The sequence below is a fragment of the Doryrhamphus excisus genome, chromosome 16 (genome assembly GCF_030265055.1).
Source record: "Doryrhamphus excisus isolate RoL2022-K1 chromosome 16, RoL_Dexc_1.0, whole genome shotgun sequence".
Lineage (NCBI taxonomy): Eukaryota > Metazoa > Chordata > Actinopteri > Syngnathiformes > Syngnathidae > Doryrhamphus > Doryrhamphus excisus.
In genome coordinates, this window is record NC_080481.1 from 4547085 (window position 1) to 4570501 (window position 23417).

At 42.5% G+C, this 23417-nt stretch overlaps 1 protein-coding gene across 2 annotated transcripts; it reads right to left on the reverse strand.

Annotated features, from left to right (window-relative positions):
• Nucleotides 1–9295: 9295 nt before the first annotated feature.
• Nucleotides 9296–23269, reverse strand: spata2 (spermatogenesis associated 2). 2 transcript variants are annotated; one of them, XM_058051981.1, is made up of 4 exons: nt 23169–23269; nt 21212–22018; nt 16877–17718; nt 9296–9687 (listed from the first exon to the last, which is right to left on the reverse strand). In XM_058051981.1, the coding sequence occupies exons 2-4, from the start codon at nt 21560–21562 to the stop codon at nt 9684–9686; spliced, it is 1197 nt and encodes a 398-aa protein (XP_057907964.1). In that variant the 5' UTR covers nt 21563–22018; nt 23169–23269; the 3' UTR covers nt 9296–9683. The 2 variants fall into 2 exon arrangements, with proteins under 2 accessions (XP_057907964.1, XP_057907963.1); XM_058051980.1 differs by lacking the exon at nt 9296–9687 and having other exon boundaries at nt 12673–17718.
• Nucleotides 23270–23417: the final 148 nt, after the last annotated feature.

Here is a 23417-nt window from a genome sequence, read left to right on the forward strand (position 1 = left end):
CGTTGTGAGCGAATTTCCGATATATCCGAGTCTGATATATCCGAGGTTTACTGTAATTACCTGCCACAAGGAAATGGAGGTGGTTACCTTCACGCAGAAGCGGAAATTGCTGAAACATGAATGAGTTTTCTATCGGCTTTAGTAAAGAACTTGCTAAAAAGAAAGCTAAAGAATAGGAAGATATTCTGAGAGAGATAAAAAGGAGTCTTGGGAAAAGCGTTCTAAGAAGAAACATGGGTCTACTAAAATAATTGATCAACTTTACATAAATTATGTTCTTACTTCCGATAATTACTTACTTCCGCAATTAAAACCTATATCTCAAATTTTTACCAGGAGCTGTACTCCGCATCCTTTGATAGTTCATTCATTTTAATGATACCTTTATTACCCAGGCTAGCAATTTACGAACAAATTCTTATCTACAAATGCAGCCTGAACAAAGACAAAAGCACTTTGACGGGAAAGGGGAGTGCTGAAAATAAGAATGTTATATAAAATGACAAATATCAATACAATAAATATGTACGTTTGTAATATACATACAGTACAAAAGCATTAAACAACATTAAAGCAATGGGATATGGCAATAGGCCTAATCAGCAAGTGTATGAGTCAGATGTCATTTGTTGCAAGTTTTGTTTAAAGACAGATGTGAAGGCTGAAAGTTTTTGAGAGTTTTGTACGGTGTTCCAATCATTAGCTGCAGCAAACCGGATAGCGCTGCGTCCAAAGACGCTACGAACTTTGGGAATGGAGAGTTTGATGTGATTACTGGACCTGAGATTGAATACAAAGTGAGAAAGATGTAAGAGAGGAAACTCAAGACCTTTGACCGTAAGTGCTTGATATGGGTGGTAAAGGAGAGGGGCGAGTCCAACCAGAGGCCAAGATATTTGTAACAGAAGATTTGGGGAGTAGGGGTGAGATCAGATTTCCGGTCTAAGATGATGCATTTGGTTTTCTTAGTGTTAAGTAACTGCACTGCAACAGCACTGTTAAGAAGTGCTGCTCTACTGTGGTGAGACTGAACTGAAGTGTGGATGTTAGAGTGTAATGAATGGCCCTCTGCATATAAGATGGTGTCATCAGCATATAGGTGGATCTTGGACTTACCAGCAGATTAGACTACGTCATTTATGTAGATGGAAAACAGCGTTGGGCCTAAACTAGAGCCTTGCGGCACCCCTTTGGTGATGGTGCGAGGGGGAGTCAGGATGTTTTCAGGAGTATGATGACAAACCGATGCTAGTGAGCCTTCGAAGGAGGATGGAGTGATTTACAGAATCAAATGCCTCGGTGAGATCCACGAAAGCAGCAATGCAAACCTGCTTGGAGTCCAGGGAGGTAATGATGTCATCCAGGACTTCCAAGGTCGCTGTGGTACATCCATGGCCTGGCCAGAAACCAGACTGTAGGTTGAACAGAACATTATCTGAGGCCATGAAATGGCTTAATTGTTTGTGAGCCAGTTTTTCGCGGATCTTAGCAAGGCACGGCAGGATGGAGATGGGTCTGTAGCAGTTGGGGTCAGAGCCGGTGCCACCTTTAAGGAGCAGGAAGACGAGTGCAGACTTCCAATCCAAAGGAAAGACGGACAGCTCCAGTGACATGTTAAAAGAGCCACGAGATGGGAACAGCGATTGAAAAGTGCTATACACATAAAGTTGATTTGGTTTGGTCATCATTCTATTTGCCTTTTTATGTCTTTGAATACACTCATTGACATTAAAATAGAAATGGTCTTGTTTCTACAATGTAACCCTCATAAAGATTTGGAGAATGCTGTGAAATGTCTTTGTTTATTAGGTCAATTCCATATTGACAAATCCAGCGTGATATTATGTAAGCCAAATATTCACAGGTTTTCTTCTGAACTGAAGATATTATATGAATCACTGAAGCTGATAATCGAAATCAGAAAAGCAATGAAAACCTTTCATACATTGGAGAATGTCTGTAAAGAGTTCATATGAAGAACAAGTGACATGTTTTCTATTTTTTAGTTTTTTTTTATTTTCAAGCAATATATGTCGCACATCCCTTTGTTCTTTACTCTCGCTCTTCTTTATGATAATGTTATTCTGTAGAACTGCACTTTTATGTTCCTGCAATTCTGCTTATACTGTTTAGTACAATTGAAGTTTGCAATAAAAAAAAAACAAAGTTGGAAATAAAAAAATATATAATGGTTCGAAATAATGTACTTTAAGTCACAAGCTACTAATACTTCTATGTTCCAAACATCTATGTTACGAACATGAGGTGCGCGTCTGGCACTAACCTTACGGCGATGCCTCACGTTTGAGGGGCTGGCAACAGATTCAAATAGGATTTGAACAGTGCGCTATGTATTTCAGGAAGTAACCAGGAAGTGACATCTTAACTAAGTGACGACAGCAGGAAGCGACTTTCACGCCATTATGATAGTTAGCCACAAGCAACTTCTATTATGTCACAGTTGTGGTCATACATGTCCTGCAGAGGGTCTGAAGACGAAAGAGAGGTACCCCTCGTGCTAAAACAGCACACAACTCCTATAATGCAATTCCTCTTAAAGGGCCAGCCTCATCCTGTAACCCTAGCGACCAACAACTAACTCGATATTAACAGTATACGAAAATACAGACAATATCGCCAGTGGTTGGACCAAATTCAACAATTTAAAGTATTATTAGTTACAAATTAAAGATCTTAATAGCCTTAATTATCTGTGCATGTATATTTGTTTAGTTTATAGTATATAATATTCGAGCTTACCCTATTTGCTATACATTCTTTATACTCCTCTGAAGCACCTTGGGCACCATTCGTGAAGTGCTATAAAAAATTGGCTACGATTTGATTGTAATTCACGTGACGTCACCGCTTATTGACGGATCAGTACGATGGCCTGTGAGGGACATACAAAGTCGATGTGATCCAATATCGCCCTCCTGTGGCTACTTCGAAAATTGAGGTGTTTATTGAGGTGCAAAATTATTTTTCATATCTTGATATACAACGAACTACAACTGCAACAAAATTACCCGTATACAAATAAGAGCAACCACAGAGGAGGACGCCAAACCATCCATCCATTTTCTACCGCTTTTTCCTCATAAGGGTCGCGGGAGCCTATCCCAGCTGTCTTCGGGCGAGAGGCGAACTGGACTGGTGGCGCGCTAACCACTCGATCACCGTGCAGCAGGAGAACAAACATTCATTAATTCATTTTCTACCGCTTTTCCTCACGAGGGTCGCGGGGGGTGCTGGAGCCTATCCCAGCTGTCTTCGGGCGAGAGGCGGGGTCCACCCTGGACTGGTCGCCAGCCAATCCCAGGGCACATATAGACAAACAACCATTCACACTCACATTCATACCTATGGACAATTTGGAGTCGCTAATTATCCTAGCATGTTTTTGGAATGTGGGAGGAAACCGGAGTACCTGGAGAAAACCCACCATGCACGGGGAGAACATGAAAACTCCACACAGAGATGGCCGAGGGTGGAATCGAACCCTGGTCCTCCTAGCTGTGAGGTCTGCGCGCTAACCACTCGTCCGCCGTGCAGCCTGAGAACAAACATTTTATAGCTAAACATTTTTTTAAATATATATTTTTCCTAAATAACTTAACAAACAAATGGCATTACAATACAGTGAACTCAAGTACAGAACATATTGACATAGAAATAGCCCTCTTACATAGATAAGCAAAGCCGAAGAAAATATAAGTATATAATTAACAAAATAAAAAAAAACAAATAAGAAAGTGGGTACAAAATCAAGGTTAATCCAGATTGGAACAGATTGGGTATATACATTATGCATTTTTGGTCTTGATTGCTTTCAAGGATTTTAGGTATAATTTACTATAATAGTTTTGGAAAGCAGTTATATTTGGTAGGGTTTTAAATATCTAGATTTAAGAATATAGAATTTGGCTAGACATAGCATTGTATTACATATTAGTCCTGTTTTTCTGTTTGATAAGATCACACCAAATAGTACATCATGACTACAGGAGCTTTTGGTGAGAGAAGGAAAAAGTGGTTGCAACCATGAGTACACACAAGTCCAAAAACATAGCATATTTACACATGAAAAGAACACATGCTCTGTTGTCTCTATATCCCAACAACAACATTTGTCCTCCATGTTGAACTGAAAACTCTTTAGATGGCCAGATGTTATTCATGGTCTTGAAATGAATTTCTTACTTTTGGAGGTAGAGGGAGAGAACGATACATTGTTTTGTTTCCCTGGGTAGGGGTGTCCTGTTAAAGATGATCTTATAACATACTTGGTGCATCTTTTCTCCTCTAATGACAGACCGTGTATGCTAAGCTGTGGAAGAGATGGTACCCCAAAATAAAAAGGGTTCTGGTAAGGCTTTGAGTAAATTTTTTCCATTTGGATATTGGTGGCTGGAAGTGACATTTCTGATGGAATTGTTCAAAGTTAAGAAGGTGACCCTGTTCACTCCTAATAATCTGGAACATCTAGTTAAGGTTTGGAGCGCCTGAATTGGCGTGACGTCACCTGGGTGTAGGATCACTACAGTGGCCTGTGACGGACATACAAAGGTTATCTCGGCCTCTATCGCCCTCCTGTGGCTACTTCGAAAATGCACAAGCGTCTTTTTAAAGTATATTTATAACACGTATATATTGAGAGCACACAAATAACACATAATACAGAGAACATAGAGTTACATAAAATAACAGCTTTTAAGGAGAAGAAATTAAAGAATTGAGCCCCTTAATTGACATCTTATGTCGCCCACATCATAAGCAGCAGTTACTTGCTCCTCTTCATATTGTAGCGTCGATGGGTGCACTTCCTGGTCTCCAGCGTACTTTGGTACTGTCTCGTTAATAAATAGCTCTGAAGTTATTCGTTTGAGGCCACATAATTGTTACTTATTGTTCTACACAAGTAGCCTTGTCTGTTTTAAATCTATCTATTGTGTTGATGTTTGATTGGGGTTGTTCATGACATCTGCTGAGCTCCAAACTAGTGCTGGGCAAAACCGTTCATTTCAGTGAACTGGATCATTCCGGTTTCATTACATAAAAAGATCTGTTCATTTTGTTGGTTTCCGTCATTTTGGTCATTTTGGTCAATTGGTCGTTAGCCTGTGATCTCCCCCGTGCATAAACCCGGTCAGCCATGTCAAGTCAGTCCGTTCACTCATGTTCATGTTCGTTCGTGTGTCAGTCATGAACGAAGGGGTCAAAAGAACTAGTTCTTTTTTGTGAACGGAATGAACGAGATCACCGGCAGGGTCGGTCAATTTCTCGGTCTCGGTCTTTCAGTCAGCTAACCCCACCCACCCAGAGCAAGGTGCGACGATAGGATAAGCAAGCAAGCACGCAGATAGTCCCGCCTTGCAAAAAGGAACGGTGAAGTGACTCTCCAGCCAATCAAAAAAAAAAAAAAAGTATTTCAACTGAACAGACTGAACGGGTATTTTATGGGCGGTGACCTCGTTCATTCTGTTCACAAAAAAGTACTAGTTCTTTTGACCCCTTTGTTCATGGAACGGGTGAGCATCAGGCGACAAGCAACCCCACCACCAAAGAGACCTGCAAGGCGCACCCTTTAACATTCCATTCCCAACCTTCAGCCACATGAGTGGCTTGATTGGCAAGCACCAGAGGGAGCCCTCAACAACGTTGCTTCACCAACAAAGGAGGAAGGGGTTCTTTGGTGGCAATGCAGCAGACCTCCAGCTTCATGCACGGCAAGGCTACAGCACCTTCAGCCTCGTGGCACTGGAATCCCTCATTTTCCCCGGCACCCTACCTGGTACCACGGGGCCCTCAACCTCCAGGATGGAAGAGCACCTAACTCCACATCACCTCCGTCAATGGAGAACGAGCCAAAATGTGGGCCAAAAGATCCTTACTGTGACCATGGCTGGACAACTATTGGTTGGCTGAAATCCAAGATGCCTGCATCCTTGGGCTGAACCTGAGTGAACTACCCGGAGCTATGCTGCATGTGGGCTCTCCGATTGTCACCCTGCAAACAGCTAGGGGTACAGGACTATGACGTACTTCCACACCATCGCTGATGAAAGGATACGCTGCACCGAAGTACCCAACCAGAACCACAGCCACCAGCCAATGGCTATGTGCCACAGCTGCCATGTGACCTGAGATGGAAGCCTGACTCCCAGCCACCATGCACTGAAACCAAACAAGTCAGTACGGAGCTGTACCAGTGGGGCTGTGGAGGTTTGGACACAGACCAGAGACACCAGTTGAGAGAGCTGTCAAGTCTTTGCTGACAAAGACAGAGCACACACCAGTCTGATCCAGCATCAGATCAGAACATCAGACCCCTGCAGGGGCACCAAAACACCAACGCCTCCTCCCTGTCTCACATGCCCTGCAAAGAATGTCAACACTGCCAAAGTCTGGAAGAGTGAGAACCCGTGGCTCCAATGGCAGCGGCTCTCCAAGGGGGACTGCAGGCAGAGAGAATGCTCTCCCCCGAATTCCAACCATCACCAGAGCATCATCAGTGGCCCCAAAGTAGACCTGGCACAACGACAACATGCCTACAAAGTGGACAACTTCCTCAGTCATGTCCAAGGATGGCTGGAGGCCAGCCAAAGACCAACATCGCCACCATCCATCTCCATGCTTGACCAAGAGACGAAGGCCCTCCACCCACAGTGGCCCAGCCTTGTCATCTGTGACCAGCTTCTCCAGCATTGTTGGAGAAAAACCAGTGAGCAACCACGGTCAACTCCCTGGGCCCTCTAACATGAGGTTGTACTGCAGTACTGCAGCGTCGCCACGGCTCAGTTGGTCCTGATCACTTTGGCATTGTGAAGACTCTGCAGCATCTCCACTCCCAGTTGTCTACTGGCCAGCATGTCACCAGGATGGAGAGCTTCACGTGCACTGCTGTGACACAAATATGTTTCTGAATAAATCATAAAGTTTTGTGGTTGAATAACACCTATTAGTCAGAACATACGCATATTTAAGCACATTTGCAAGCATGAAAATGGATCATTGAACTGAAATAGAAATGTAAAGCACTGAGAGGACACATTGAAATATATGTAGTCTCCTATACTGGACATTAGGTGTCACCAACGTTTGAGACACACAAGCACCAGACTGCCTGCCTGTTTGGAGATGAGAAAACAAACACGCATGAACATGGCAATGTGTGGAGACCGGCAAAATGATCCACTTTATATCCCTTTCACGTGTGATGAATTCATTAATCCTCACTTCTTTTACTTCATTCATTCATTTTCTACCGCTTATCCTCACAAGGGTGGCGGTGGTGCTGGAGCCTATCCCAGCTGTCCTAGCTGTGAGACCTGCGCACCACCACCACGTTATTTTTTCACTGATGAGGATGTTTCTTGTCCTGTACTTATTTCGTTTTACTACGAGAAAATGGTAACACTTCATGATTCATGATGAGATTAAAAATGTTATGCTTATATACATGTGCAAATGTAACTGTAAAGACAAAGATGAAGAAATAAGTAGTAGAGCTTCATTCATTCATTTTCTACCGTTTATCCTCACCAGGGTCGCGAGGAGACCCGAGTTCGAGTCCACCCTCGGCCATCTCTGGAGTTTGCATGTTCTCCCCGTGCATGTGTGGGTTTTCTCCGGGTACTCCGGTTTCCTCCCCCATTCCAAAAACATGCTAGGTTAATTGGCCACTCCAAATTATCCATAGGTATGAATGTGGGTGGGAATGGTTGTTTGTCTACAACTATTATCACAACTATAACTACAATTATGGAATCACCTGTAAATGTCCATTTCCAAAACAAACACCTGCATCAAATGAAATCTGCTCACTAGTCTGCAGTTAAGAAAGAGTGCTCACACCTTGGACCACGAGGTACCATGAGGACTGACATGAATTATGGCTCCAACACAAGAGACGTCAATTGAAACAAAGGAGAGGATTGGCCAACTTCTTAAAGAAGGTGAATCATCACGGAATGTTGCAAAAGATGTTGGTTGTTCACAGTCAGCCGTGTCTAAAATCTGGACCAAGTACAAACTACACGAGAAGGTTGGAAAAGTCAAGCATACTGGTAGACCAAGGAAGACATCAAAGCGTCAAGACAGAAAACTAAAAACTAAAGCAATATGTCTTGAAAACAGAAAATGCATAGCAACACAAATGAGGAACAAATGGGCAGAAAGTGGAGTCAATGTCTGTGACCCAACTGTAAGAAACCGTTTAAAGAAAATGGGATTTACATACAGAAAAGCTAAATGAAAGCCATCGTTAACACCTAAACAGAAACCCACACTATTACAGCGGGCTAAGGAAAAGCAATCGTGGACTGTGGATGACTGGATGAAAGTCATATTCAGTGAAGAATTCGCAAATCTGCATTGGACCAAGGGATGGTGCTGGAACTTTTGTTTGGTGGCGTTCCAATGAGATTTATGAAGACGACTGCCTGAAGAAAATCTGCAAATTTCCACAGTCACTGATGATATGGGGCTGCATGTCAGGTAAAGGCACTGGGGAGATGGCTGTCATTACATCTTCAAAAAATGCACAAGTTTATGTTGACATGTTGTACACTTTTCTTATTCCATCATTTGATAGATGTTTGGGGGCGATGACATCATTTTTCAAGATGATAATGCATTTTGGCATAGAACAAATACTGTGAAAACTTTCCTTGAAGAAACACATACAAGGTCAATGTCATGGCCTGCAAATAGTCCGGATCTCAATCCAATTGAAAATTTGTGGTGGAGACTGAAGAAAATGGTTCACAACAAGGCTCCAATCTGCAAAGCTGATCTGGCAACAGCAATCAGAGAAAGTTGGAGCCAGATTGATGAAGAACACCGTTTGTCACTCGTAAAGTCTATGCCTCAGAGACTGCAAGCTGTTCTAAAAGCCAGAAGTAGTTCAACAAAGTACTAGTGGAGTGTTTTTTGTTTCTTTGTTTTTCATGATTCTATCATTTTTTCCTTAGAATTGAGTGATTCCATATTTCTTTCTTACTGCTTGATCTAAATAAGAAATTGTTTTTGACTGTCACAACTTTTTTTCTTGATTTCTTTTAGTGTTTCTTAAAGCCCGATTTCAGTTTTGTGACATTTCTGTAATCTGCTTTTTTTCTACAAAATGAAACAACGGAATGAACATCCTCCAAGACTGGTGATTCCATCATTTTTGCCAGGGGTTGTATATGTGCCCTGTGATTGGCTGGCCACCAGTCCAGGGTGGACCCCCGCCTCTCGCCCCAAGACAGCTGGGATAGGCTCCAGCACCCCCGTGACCCTTGTGAGGATAAGCGGTAGAAAATGAATGAATGAATATTCATGTACACATTTAATCAGCCACAGAAGAAAAAAAGTCACAATATTTTTTTCAGGATTTTATTCCTTAAATTATTTTATAAAATATCATTTACATTTGTTGTTTTTTCATTTAGATATATTTTCACAGATGAACAATTTTGGCTATTTTCCCTGTCCACACCCAGGTGTGGCAATACACTCATCCTAAGGTCCATACGCCCTTACGATTGTGCAGTGATCTCAGGTGCCAAAGTGGGTTGGGAGGGAGAGTGGTGCGGTGTTAAAGAGGTCAGGGTACGGGGCTGGTACAGGCCTGGTACGGGGCCGGTACGGGGATGGTCCTTGTAGAGCATGCCAAAAGTAGGTCAGGATAAGACAGCCTACCTGTACAGTACAGTGACGTGTGGTCAGGGGAGGAAGGTGAAGCTTAGCTTCACCAGGTCATGAAAAAGAAAATATAAACAGTATATCGTCCACTGAACGGTGTAATAAATGTATTTTCTGTATAATTTAAATCATCTAATGTTTCCTTAAATAAAAATGGCTGAACTTGTAGATTTCCTTATCAAATACAGGGCAGAATCCCGAGACGATGTCAGTTTGTCAGCATGTTGCCAGTATGTCTGAAGAAATATTTATTACACAGCAGTAATGTTAGTTCGACATCATTAGTCTTGCTCATCGGACAATAAACTGCAGAGATATGTTCGGTGAGGGGGCACACGAGAGCTGGCCAGTGCTGAGGCAGAGCAGCTGAGAGACTTTTACAACTAAAAGAATTTAAGGAGGGCTTTCACCACAAGTAAACAAATATGGACATGGACTTCATAAACAATACACAAGAGACAAAAGATTTGGAGGGTAGGGATTAGAATTTGAAAACCTATAAAGTCACTAATTATCTTAATTTTCTTGTTATCCTCTTAATGAGCAACTTGTATTAACATTGATTGGAACATAAGTCTGACTGCCTTGCCTGCCATGAACCTCACCACACGTCACTGCTAGCATAAATACCATTACCACAGAAGTAGTAAAGGGAGCGTCAACCTCCAACCAATTGTGTTCAAACGGCCCAATGCAAAGCTCTTGCCTGTCCAACATCAGCAGTTCATGTACAGTGATGTAAGGAAAGTCGGTATTTCCCCATCATCAAACCCGGCAGCAGACCTGAAAACTGTTTAGCCCTTTAGTGACCGTAATGAGTCTACTGTCCGCAACCGCAACCACTGGTGTGCGGTGAAAGTTATTGTCACAGATGATTCGTTCTCGAGACTTCATATGAAGGTTAATTAACATCAGACAGGGCTAGACGTTACCAAAACCATATCATTTACTATCAAAAGGCAAATCAAAGGATTTTATCCTTGTTCTTCATTTGGCAACATCATCACACTTACTATAAATCAGCTTTGCTACTGGTAGTATTCACAATGAACAACAATGTATGTGCATATGTGTGTGGATGTATATACATTGTATATATAAATATGTATACTGCTGAAAAGATAAAGAGAACACTTAATATAAAGTGCTCAAGCCAAAATCAGTATGCATATTGCTGTGGCGACTCCGAAATCAGGAAAAACTTAACATCAAATCTGGATCAGCCTGTAGTTTTTGAGTGTGATTCTATTAAATCTGCTAAGTTTGATTTCCATTGATCATTTTTGTGTGATTTTGTCCTCAGCACATTCAATTATGTAAACTATAACAGAGTATTAATGAGAATATTTCATTCATTCAGATCTATGATGTGCTACTTTAGTGTTCCCTTCATATTTTGGCTGTCAAAGTTAACGCCATAACGGTGCTATTTTTTTTAAATGCACGATTAACATAAACACGCTATGTTTGACCCTGGGCTTACACTAGTACTATGGGGAAACGCAGCGGTGTTGCAGTTCATGTTGAGCCACAAGCGGAAATGAAAATCGATCAGAAATGGACAAACACAAGGGTACTTTGAATGGCAAGTTTGGTCTCCTGGCCTGGAAGACAGAACATCGGATGAAATGGAACAGCACCTGGGGACGAGTGTTCATAGATATCAAGAGGCGGGGTCCACCCTGGACTGGTGGCCAGCCAATCACAGGGCACATACAGTGCATCCGGAAAGTATTCACAGCGCTTCACTTTTTCTACATTTTGTCATGTTACAGCCTCATTCCAAATTGTATTAATTTAATCTCTTACCTCAAAATTCTACACAAAATACTCCATTATGACAATGTGAAAAAGTTTTTTTTTGACTTTTTTTTTATTTAACCACGGAGTGGTTCTGATGCCAATCTTTTGAGATCTTGGCTGTGTGCTTCGGGTCGTTGACCTCAGGCTGGGGCGAAGGTTCATTTTTCAGCAGGACAAGAGCGCTCTGGAACAGGTTTTCATCCAGGATATCTCTATATATTGCTGCATTCATTTTTCCTTCTATCCTGACTAGTCTGCCAGTTCCTGCTGCTGAAAAACATCCCCACAGCATGATGCTGCCACCACCATGCTTCACTGTAGGGATGGTATTGGCCTGGTGATGAGCAGTGCCTGGTTTCCTCCAAACATGGCGCCTGGCATTCACACCAAAGAGTTCGATCTTTGTCTCATCAGACCAGAGAATTTTGTTTCTCATGGTCTGAGAGTCATTCAGGTGCTTTTTGGCAAATTCCAGACGGGCTGCCATGTTCCTTTTACTAAGGAGTGGTTTTCGTCTGGCCACTCTACCATACAGGCCTTATTGGTGGATTGCTGCAGAGATGGTTGTCCTTCTGGAAGGCTCTCCTCTCTCCACAGAGGAACGCTGGAGCTCTGACAGAGTGTCCATCGGGGCCTTGGTCACCTCCCTGACTAAGGCCCTTCATCCCCGATCGCTCAGTTTAGAAGGCCGGCCAGCTCTAGGAAAAGTCCTGGTGGTTCCAAACGTCTTGCATTTACGAATAATGGAGGCCACTGTGCTCATTGGGACCTTCAAAGCAGCAGAAATTTTTCTGTATCCTTCCCCAGATTTGTGCCTCAAGACAATCCTGTCTCGCAGGTCTACAGACAGTTCTTTTGACTTCATGCTTGGTGTTTGTGCTCTGACATGCACAGTCAACTGTGGGACCTTATATAGACAGGTGTGTGCCTTTCCAAATCATGTCCAATCAACTGAATTTACTGCAGGTGGACTCCAATTAAGCTGTAGAAAGATCTCAAGGATGATCACTGGAAAAAAGATGCACCTGAGCTCAATTTTGAGCTTCATGGCAAAGGCTGTGAATACTTATGTAAATGTGATTTCTTAGTTTTCTATTTTTAATAAATTCAAAAAAAGTCAAAAAAAAAACTTTTTCACATTGTCATAATGGAGTATTTTGTGTAGAATTTTGAGGTAAGAGATTAAATTAATACAATTTGGAATGAGGCTGTAACATGATGTGGAAAAAGTGAAGCGCTGTGAATACTTTCCGGATGCACTGTATAGACAAGCAACCATTCCCACCCACATTCATACTTATGGACAATTTGGATAGGCCAATTAACCTAGCATGTTTTTGGAATGTGGGAGGAAACCGGTGTACCTGGAGAAAACCCACACATGCACAGGGAGAACATGCAAACTCCACACAGAGATGGCCGAGGGTGGGATTAAACTCGGGTCTCCTAGCCCAAATATATATTTATATATAGCACATATACACACAAACTATATATATATATATATATATATATATATATATGAAAACAAAATGATTGCACTCCCCATAGACATGAACACATGTGCGATACAAAAGTTGCCTTTGGTGATGATGACTCAAGTTGTTGATTTTTTGAAAAGAAATCTCAGCAACACTCCTGCAGAACAGAACATCTTATTAAGTTTTGTTTGTAATATAAAAATACCTATAAAAACAACAAAAAAACTCTTAAGTTCTTAAAGAGAAGGAATGAAACCAAGTGTGTTGAATCAAACATCATGCGCTCGTGGCGTATTGCAAGTTGGCGCAAGATGGCGGAGCGTGGCAATTTGGTCCAGTGCGCCACTGAGCGCAGCCAATTTGGTCATTTGGTCGACTGGACTGCGCTGAGATGGGTGTGGCGGCGCACCACATTTTCAGATTGCCGCAGTGTCAAAACAGCGCACCAAAGGGATGGCGAAAGCTCACCAGCTCTGACCTGGTCTATTCGGGGCGCAGGCAAAAGCGCAGCATGCGTAGTGATAAATTGCCTGACAGGCGCACAGGGCAGACACGTCACCAAATCCTCAGGCAGATGTGTTTTGCACACTTTTGCACAGTGGAAAAAACAATGACAGCAACCACTATTTAATGTAAGCATCTGAACCAGCCTGTACTTTTTTGTATTCATTGTCTCATCACATCTGAAGCATAATGGAGGATGGGGAGGAGATACCGCAAATATATCATCAAAGGTTCTCCTATTTGGTCATGTAGAGCAGGAATGCTGGTGGAAAGCTAGTAAAATGCTTGGATTAGCCTGCTGCTGTGTTTAATGTAACTGTCAGGAACAGATGACATGTCAGGACATGTCCCAAAAGGTGGCGTACGTGGTGAACCATAGTGGCCTCTGATGTGCAGTCCAGTGCGGTGCATTTATAGGCAATGAGAGGCGTTCACTTGATTGGTTAAGATTACACTGTGTTAAACCCTCTTTGCCACTTTGGGAGGGATGGATGTGTGGGTGTGCGGCGCTGCGCCAGACTGCCCTGGCCACATCACGTTGGTGCAGCGTAGACGTGGTGCAAGGCAGGTGCGCTGCGCCTGCGCCTGGTCTACGAAATTAGAGCCCTGTATTCTAAAACCAAACAAGACCATGGTCTTTTGGTGAACAAAAAAAGTTATATAAGTCGCTCACATGCCAGAATGGCCTCCGAGAGGCATCTCTGAAATACTTTGTGGTGATTAATCCACACTTGGGTGCATTTCATTTGTGGTACAGAAACAGGCAGTAATTTATGGAAATGTAAGATGAATGACTGTAAGGCAAGGAGAGTTAATTCCTTAACACAGCATAATGTTCTAAATAAACATTTAAACTGCATTATTTCACTGAACTCACAAGGATCAACATGAAAGCACTTAAAACACTAAATGGAAAAACTTAACTATATGTAATATGATACATGCAGGTTTTTAGAACTCTATCAATCAATCCAATCTATCATAGACGTTGCGGATGATGTTTACAACTGGAAAGCAAGGCTGTCCAGAAGCTGGTGTGTATGAGCTCAAACTTGGCCTGAGAGGGACACATGTGTCAAACCACCACCACTAAGCATACGGACACTTCAATGATCCAGGAGGACACACACTAAAAACAGCTTTTGTGAAGCTAAAATGTTAGTGGATTATATTCAATGACAAAAACTGTGTCCACAGGATATACAATTTTCAAGCAGATGTATCTAATGCTGGCACTATGTTATTTCACATTAACGTGGGTGAATGTTGCCATCTGGCAGTAGCACGGCAAACTGCAGCCACCCATTTTGTGGGCCTCCCCATAGAGCCCGACTGTAAAAGCTGCTAAGCCACCTAAAGTATTTGTGAAAACCCTCAAACTCTTCAGTTCCTGTTATGTCGTATTTTGAGGATAAAAGAGTATTTCTTTGCGTGTGATGTTTTCCATTGTAGATTTGCATATGACAAGAGTTCATTGAAGTCATTCCAGTCAGCATGCATTTAACTCTTGAAGTCACATGGAATGAAACATGTCTTCAGTAGTGAAATGTTCAAGTGCCCAATTTCCTAAGATTAAATGGACACATCCAGTGAACCCCAGGCTAATATGATAGCACTGCTTCAACTGTCAATCACATGTGGCATTGAAGCATCACAAAAGTCTTTACTGCAATATTATACTGCATTACATTTACAGGTGTGTTTGTTCACATGCACTGTTTGAATAAAGGCAGAATAAATAAAGTGGTAAGGAAAACCTATCAAGATACAAAATCTGTAAGATTTCAGTATCAGTATTCCCTCTTCGCCTATGCCTCCCTTGGATATGTAATAAATACAAATGTTCCAACATTTCAGGGGGTAGTCCCAGACTGCCAAGTCACACTCGCTGGAGCTATTTGAGGTAGACAGAAAGCATGACACATCATACACTTCCACATTTGACACCTTTTGAAACTTTTGAAAGAGTAAGCCTGAAAAGATGCATGCATTTCATTTGTGGCCCAGACACTTGACTCCACCTGAGACAAACAGGTCTGGTGGGGGGTGGGGGGGCAATGCAGCATCCTGGACCACAGAGATTATGACTGGATTTAAAGTTGGTTGGATGGAACTGAATTGGATGGAACATCTGCACACACAAAGGAGCTGTTTACTAGAAACAGGCCAACCTCTTAACTTCTCAAGTCAACAGCAGCATTAAAACATTAGCCAGAAACAATAGGGGGGGGGGGGGGGGTCATTTACAAGGCATGACTTCATCAATAGACTATGGCATCTGATCATTGTCTCAGTGAGTCGCTTTGAGATACTGCCCACTTAGTCTTAATGGTAGACTTAACATCTATGTAAAAGTCTCAGATTGTTCTACAGAATATAGATTCAAAATATATACTATTACGTTACTCGTTTCCAGTGTATCTTTTCAATTTTTCAAGTTTAAAAAAAGTCACTCTAAGTTCAGGAGGTCGACTAAGTGCACAAACATAGGCTCGCGTGTGCGCGTGTGCACGCGCACACACACACACACACACACACTCTATATATATTCTTTATATCTGAGAACATTTTAGCTTAGAAGTATATATCATTCTGGATGGAATTTAAAATGAGGACAAATGTTGCGCTACAATATCACATGACTAGTCAAGAGCAGGTAGCAAGGCAAAAGGAAGTATTACAGTTGATAAAAGGCCATAACTCAGAGCAAAAATGATGGCCCCACCACCAGTGAGAGAAAATATACTGTGTGGAGTTGAAAAAGACCATGAGTTAAAAGGTGTCATTCCAAGTGAAAAAGGTGGAGCGGAGCTCAAGCAACAGTGCAGGGCTATGTTGCTGTTTAAAGCAGGGAACTCAAAGCAGAGAAGCAAAGCCTACACCTGGATCATCGGTATACCATGTGAGAGATGGTGCCAGATTTGAAGTTGAGCTGGTGGTTGGGAACAAACATGTGCTGAGGATTCTTCCGTGTGCACATATCCTTGGCATACAAGCCCATGCATGAGTCACATGACACCTTAGAGCAGTTCACACAGGTGTGAGATGCACCTGGCTTGTTGCAAAACCCGCATCGTGATCCCCCCATGCTAATGCGCTCACCGCTGCCTCCCTTTGGCGTAGTCAAGGCAGCAGATTTGCTGGGAAACAGCTTGGTGGACAGTAAAGGTTTGTCCACCATTTGTGGGTGAGGGTGGGAATGAATGTGAGAATGGGTCAGTGTGAGAGGGTGAGGGTGGAGATGCGAGTGGGAATGAGTATTTGAGTAGACAGAAAGCTTTTCCTTAACAGGAATATATCCATCCAGCGGGCGTGGGGACTTGGGGTGGTAGTCCTGCAGGCTACAACAAGGAGAGGGGTCGACATCATGACAGGCAGAGCACAAAATCATGTCACACCTCTGACAGGAGGCCATCGTTGAGCAGGCCATCCCACAGCCGTGACACTTCACACTGCTGTGCGCTTTGAGCAACCACCCATCTCGGGCATCTCGGGGCTCTCTGGACAGAGGCCGTGAGGGTGTTTGCCTTCCACCCGTACCACCCCCGCCCCGCTCTGTGTACAAGTCAATCTCATCCAATGACGAAAGGTGGTAGGTAGTGTAAGCATCGGCTGGGGGAGGTGATGGCGTTGGGAAGAAATCTGCAATGGGGCTGTATGAAGGGGGTGCTGCCACAGAGAATAGAGATGAGGTGTTGGGCCTGATGATCTCATCCTTCATATCGTCCTCTGCGTCCACAAACAGAGGCTCCTTCCTCAGACTCAATGAGGCTTTCAAGATTGGTTTGCTAACTGCTGCGTGCCAGTGACCTGCCCCATCTGTCACATCCACAGACTTTGACGGTCGGCTACCTCGCCTCAGGTGGTGAACATGAGGCCTCTCAATATCCAGAGGTTGCACAGATAGGCGAGCCATATCTGCCCCAAGGCTGTCGCGTCTCCGAAGAGCCTCAGCACAGCCAGCTGCATCATCTCTGCAGCCCCTGCGGAGTTCCAGGGCCTCCGACTCTGATGCGGAACCACGGGCCAGAGCCACGATCTCTCCCAGAAGACGACACTCGGCCTGGGCCAGGAAGAACTCGAAAGCCAATTGGCGGAGATTACCTGAGCCTCCTGGATGTTCCTGAAAATAAAACTGCGAGTCATGGTCACAGGTGTAGCCAATTGTGCGCATTAGAGATCGGAGTTCAGCATCAGAAATTGCAGACTTTAGGTGGTACACATATGGGCCAGTGAAAGTCTGAAAGAGAAAAAAAGTTGAACCAAAATTATTGTAAGAGTTAAACTGGGAAGGACAAAATGCATTGCCCCATCAAAGGCTCTTGTTCAGTGTTAAAAACGGGTTAAACTACAAATTCATGGTCATGAATAACCACAATGCCTAACACCAGATATCTGCTAGATTTTCTCCTGTATTCCAACCTGCAAAATTGTGCTATGCCAATGGGGAAGGTGGTCATAAAGGAGGTAATTATGATTATAGGAATTGTAAATTATCAGTGAAAAATAATACAGATTATGCACCTGTATATGGAGCATTTAGTGCTGACAGCAACAGGTACACCTGCTGAATGCGATAGGAACCAAAACAAGAGCTGTACCTAATGCTTTTGGCAGTCAGTGTATCTAATATGACAAAGTGGCAGATGATCATGTGTGACTCACATTCATACAAAACGCAATGACTTTATTAAACTGACCAGAATCTTTACTTTTGTACTTTTAATTGTGCAACAATCAGTATTACTAGCGGTTACTAGCGGTCACACGCCACGCAGCGAAATGTGAACAATGTGATTTATAAATCACTGTTAATCCGAGGCTAGCTACTATATCGTAGTTAGGGTTGTGACAAGATTTCTTGTAAAGAGCTGTTCTCGTTTCGAGCCGTTTTGTGGGAACAGGGCAGCCAGAAGCCAATCAGACTGTGAGCTATGGTGTTGCTCACACAGAAATAATCCAAAACCAAGAAAACGCAAACACCATAAAACACGCACAATGGAAAAATCAGCTAATTAAAAATGCTGCAATCACATACACACTGTTGGATCAAAAACAAATGCAAAAGAAAAATATTGCAAAATGGCAAAAACACCAAAGGTGCGAGACCTGAGTGATAGCTGGCTTTAAAGACTTAAGACGCAATACTTTAAAGTATATAGAACAGCTGATTTTTACAGCTCACTGGAAAATGTATGGCTGACCTGGTAGCCTTGCTCCCTTCCGTTTTCGTCTGTAAACTTTCAGCATTTCCTTTGTGTTTTTGGCATTCACAGCATTTCCCTGTGCATTTTTTTAACCTGCAGCTTTACGCAACTGCATAATTTTCAATTTTCCTGCTGTATGTGTTTTATGGTGTCTTTGATCATTTTTGTGTTTGGAGTAGATGGTCAACTGAGCCCAAAGCTGATTTTAATCATCTTACGAAGCTTTTAGTGGCATAGACTTCACTCTTCCATCAGATGTTGCTAATGTTGTTTTTCACTGAAGCAACAAAACTCACGATCTGTTCCGGTACAATTTGAAGGAAAGCCTCAAGGCTTCACAAAGAATTCACCCACCCATCTCTAGCTTGGAGCATTTAGATGTTGCTGCGGGGGCCACATGGTGGCCAGTTAGGAGATGGGCAAGACCTGGGTTCGAATCCCCGCTCGGGCCGTGTACTCCGGTTTCCCCCCACATTCCAAAAACGTGCATGTTAGGTTCATTTTCCATAGGTATGATTGTGAGTGTGAATTATTGATTGTCTATATTGGCTGACGACCAGTCCAGGGTGTACCCCGCCTCTCGCCCAAAGACAGCTGCGAAAGGCTCCAGTATACCCAACAATGTTGGAAACGAATATGTGCATAACCACATTGTACAGTGGCAAGAAAAAGTATGTGTATGAAAAAGTATGAACCCTCTGGGATTTTTGCATATATTTGGCATAACGTGTGGCCTGATCTTCATGTAAGCCACCACAATAGATAAACAACTTCTGTTGTAACTAATACGGCACAAAATGTTATATTTTCATCTTTTCACTGAACACATCATGTAAAAAACTCAACAGTACAGGGTGAAAAAAGTATGTGAACCCCTTGGTCAATGACTTCTCCAGGAGCTCATTTGAGTCAGGTGTCATCCAACATAGAGTTCAATGCATATGGCGAGTTTGCAGGAGTTGTATCAAGCTGCCCTGCCCTTTAAAAGCTCATGCTAGTTTTGAAATGGCTTCTCAGAAGAAGCATTGTCTGATGGGAATCATGCCCCGCACCAAAGCTCTCTGAAGACCCGCGAGCAAGAATTGTTGAGCTACATAAGGCTGGTGGGGATACAAAAGTATCTCCAAAAGCCTTGATGTCCATGTCTCAATAGTTAGACAGATCATCTACAAATGGAAGGAGTTCAAGACAGTTGCCACTCCCTCCAGGCGTGGTCAAGAAAATCCTCGGACATCAGCCAAAGACTTACAAACATCTCTGGCACATGCAAACACATTTCTGTTCATACCTCCACAATACGTCCAAGTTTGAACAAGAATGGAGTTGATGGGAGGACCCCACGGAGGAAACCTCTGCTGACAAAAAAGAACATTGCTGCACATCTAGTTTGCAAAAGACCACCTTGATGTTCCACAACATTGTTTGGACAGATTAAAGAAAAATTGAGTTATTTGGAAGGAACACACAACGCTATGTATGGAGGAAAATTGGCACAGTACACCAGCATCAGAACATCATCCCAACTGTGAAATATGGTGGAGGGAGCATCATGGTTTGGGGCTGATTTGCAGTTTCAGGGGTTGGACGGATTAGTGTCATCAATGGACAAATGAATTCCAAAATGTACCAAGACATTTTGCAGGAGAACTTAAGACCATCGGTCCACCAGCTGAAGCTCAAATGAGGATGGGTGATGAAACAAGACAACGACCCCAAACATACGAGTAAATCAACAAAAGAATGGATCAAACAGAAGTGGAGTGGCCAAGTCAGAGTCCGGACCTCAACCCCATTGAGATGCTGTGGCATGACCTCAAGAGAGCCATACACACCAGACAAACAAAAAATATTCATTTGAAACAATTCTGTGAAGAGGAATTCTGTGAAAATTCCTCCTGGCTGTTGTGCAGGTCTGATCTGCAACTATAGAAAACGAAAAAGCAAAAGGAGGGTCAACCAGTTACTAAATGTTAAGGTTCATATACTTTTTCCACCCTGTAATGTGAATGTTAACATCTTGTGTTCATTAAACAAAAATCAAAAAACATTTTTTGTGCAGTATTACTTCAGGAGAATGTACGATTGTATTGTTTTGACTTAAATTTATTTAAAAATTATGCAGAAATCCAAGAAAGCCCAAAGGGTTCACATACCTTTTCTTGCCGCTGTATTTTAGGGCTACATTCACTGCAGAGCATGATGACCAATTCAGATTTATTTGTTAAACGCCAATATTTGATGTGGTCATTTATATAACCAAATGAAAGTGTGACTTGTAAATGTGAAAGCAATGTGTCCAGGAAGCAGATCGGACACATATGGGATTTATATCTAGAAACGAGGAAGGCCTGAGTCACATTTGAAAAGATTGAAACTGTACTGTTGACACTGACATGAAACAAATATCTGATAGAGGTTATATATGAATGGAAAAAATTGGAATTGAACAACAGTGTGAACATAGTCTCAAGTCTGGTTTGAATGAAGCCCAAGTCTGAGCAACAAAATAACAAACAATAAACTTACTTTTATACATCTGAATTCTTTCTTCCAAGGGAAGAGCAAGAGGTTGGTGCAGATGGTTTCCAGAGTGTGGAAAGCTCTCTCCAGGCTCCTGAGGTTGCCTCCTCTTTGGCAGCGGAGCGAGCTTTCAACAACTTCATAAAAGCGCACCATGTGGAAACGTTGTCCTGGATCTGGCTGATAAGCCCCAAGTAGTGCAGTGGCTGTCGAAAGTAGTGCCTCATTGTCCTTGTGTCTCCCTTTGTCTCCATTATGCAAATTTTCCAACCCAAATTTTTCCCCTCCATCTTCCAGGCGCCGCTCCAGTGCCCCCACATACCTTCGAAAGAGGTCCTCTTTTAACTTTGCATCCATTTTCTGCAGCAGACTAATAGTCAGCTGTTTGCCTTTTTAGAGAGAGATTCACCCCCTTTGCATACTCTGCACAAGGATGCCACATTGAAGCACAATTTTGGGGGACCAAATTTTTCTGTATGCACCAGCACACACTCAACATTAATAACATTGGTGAGGGTGAAGGGGGAATGCAACTCAGCAGCACATTCTCTACACAAAGAGATGCCACGCTCAGTTGTTGTGGTTCAGCTGCGCGAATGTCTTCTTATGGGCATCTCTGTTCCCAGCTTTAATGGCGACTTGTTTTCAGAGACACCAGCCAATGTCGTTTTAAATTATCTGAGAGTAGGCTTTTGCTTCACGCTCTGTTAAAGAAACGCTGTATCTAATACATCCCTTGGAATCAGCAAGTGCAGTGTTGCAAGGTCATGCGGACTCATCAAGTCAGAATCCCAATGGTGTGATTGCTCCAAACTGTAATGACACAGGGGAGGGCATTGTGAACATTGACATGACACATACACACACAAATCCAACAAGAATCATGCAGTCAATGTCAGCCAGTGTTCATCTATTCAATAAGAAAATCAGTGCTTAGAAAATCGAAAGTTTTACATTCAAAGTGACTGTGTGCAGGCTATTATTTTCAGTGATTACATGTGAGTGGTGTGAATAGATGTGAATGTGAGTGTGAATGGTTGTATGTGAATGCCTGGCAACCAGTCCACATTGCACCTCTGGCTCCAAGTCAGCTGCGATAGGCTCCAGCTCACCTGTGACCCTAACAATGAAACGCAGCATAGAAATTGCACAGATGGATAAATGATGTGTGCATGGGATGACAACCAGAAAGAACTGTGAAAGCTATAACTTGATTAGTTTCAAGTAATTGTGAATATGCTTTACAGAAATGGCGATACTCATCTATTGTGAGTTATAGTTAATATGCTGACTAATAAACACCAGATCTGTACTAGTGTAAATGTTATGGATAACATTCACACATCTTATAGACAGTGTAACATTGTTATAGATTACACATGTTATCTATAGCATAACAGTATGCTCTTCAATTATAGCCAACATCATACTGTCACCATCAAATAACGGGGGTTATTTCGACGCAATGTTGGTATAAATATCGTATTTGGGGAAAATCCTAAACGGTTTGTCATCTATATGAGAAGGGGCCGTTTGCTAGTTAGTTGGTTATTCCAGTTACCGCACACATCAAAAACCACAGGAACACCAATACGTGAATTAGCAGACGAAAGCAAAATCGTTAGCTTTTGCATTCCACACAATTGTTCCATATTGGATACTGAATTTAAAAAGATATTGAGTTTAAAGTGCATGCATGTCATTATTAACATATCAGAAGCTCTAAATGGCTAGATATTCTAGTAAGGGCCCCCAAATAAGCAAAAGCAGTGAACGCCCATTTCAGCGTAGCTGGTTAGCTTTAGCTACCAGACTACAACCTTTAAAAAATAATATGGATCAATTTTGTAAATGATGGATTATTTAGCATCACTTAGATGAGAAATGTGCACACTGATGTTCAAACGTCCATTATCTGTGACGTTTAATAAAGAAAAGGACCAGCAGGAGCAGCTCATCTTACCTTTGACAAGTACAACCGTAGCTAGCGACGCCTTCTCAGCTGTTGGAAATTCCCATCATATGACCGCGCATGCGTGTAGGACCCTCGCGTCATACACCGAGAGGGTGGGTATGGGGAGGAGTCAGAGTGGAACTTCGCTAATTATAATATGATTCTGCAAATTAAATACCTACTATTTCATTTTAATCGCACTTCATTCAGCCATCCATTTTTTATACCGCTTATCCTCACAAGAGTCGCGGGCATGCT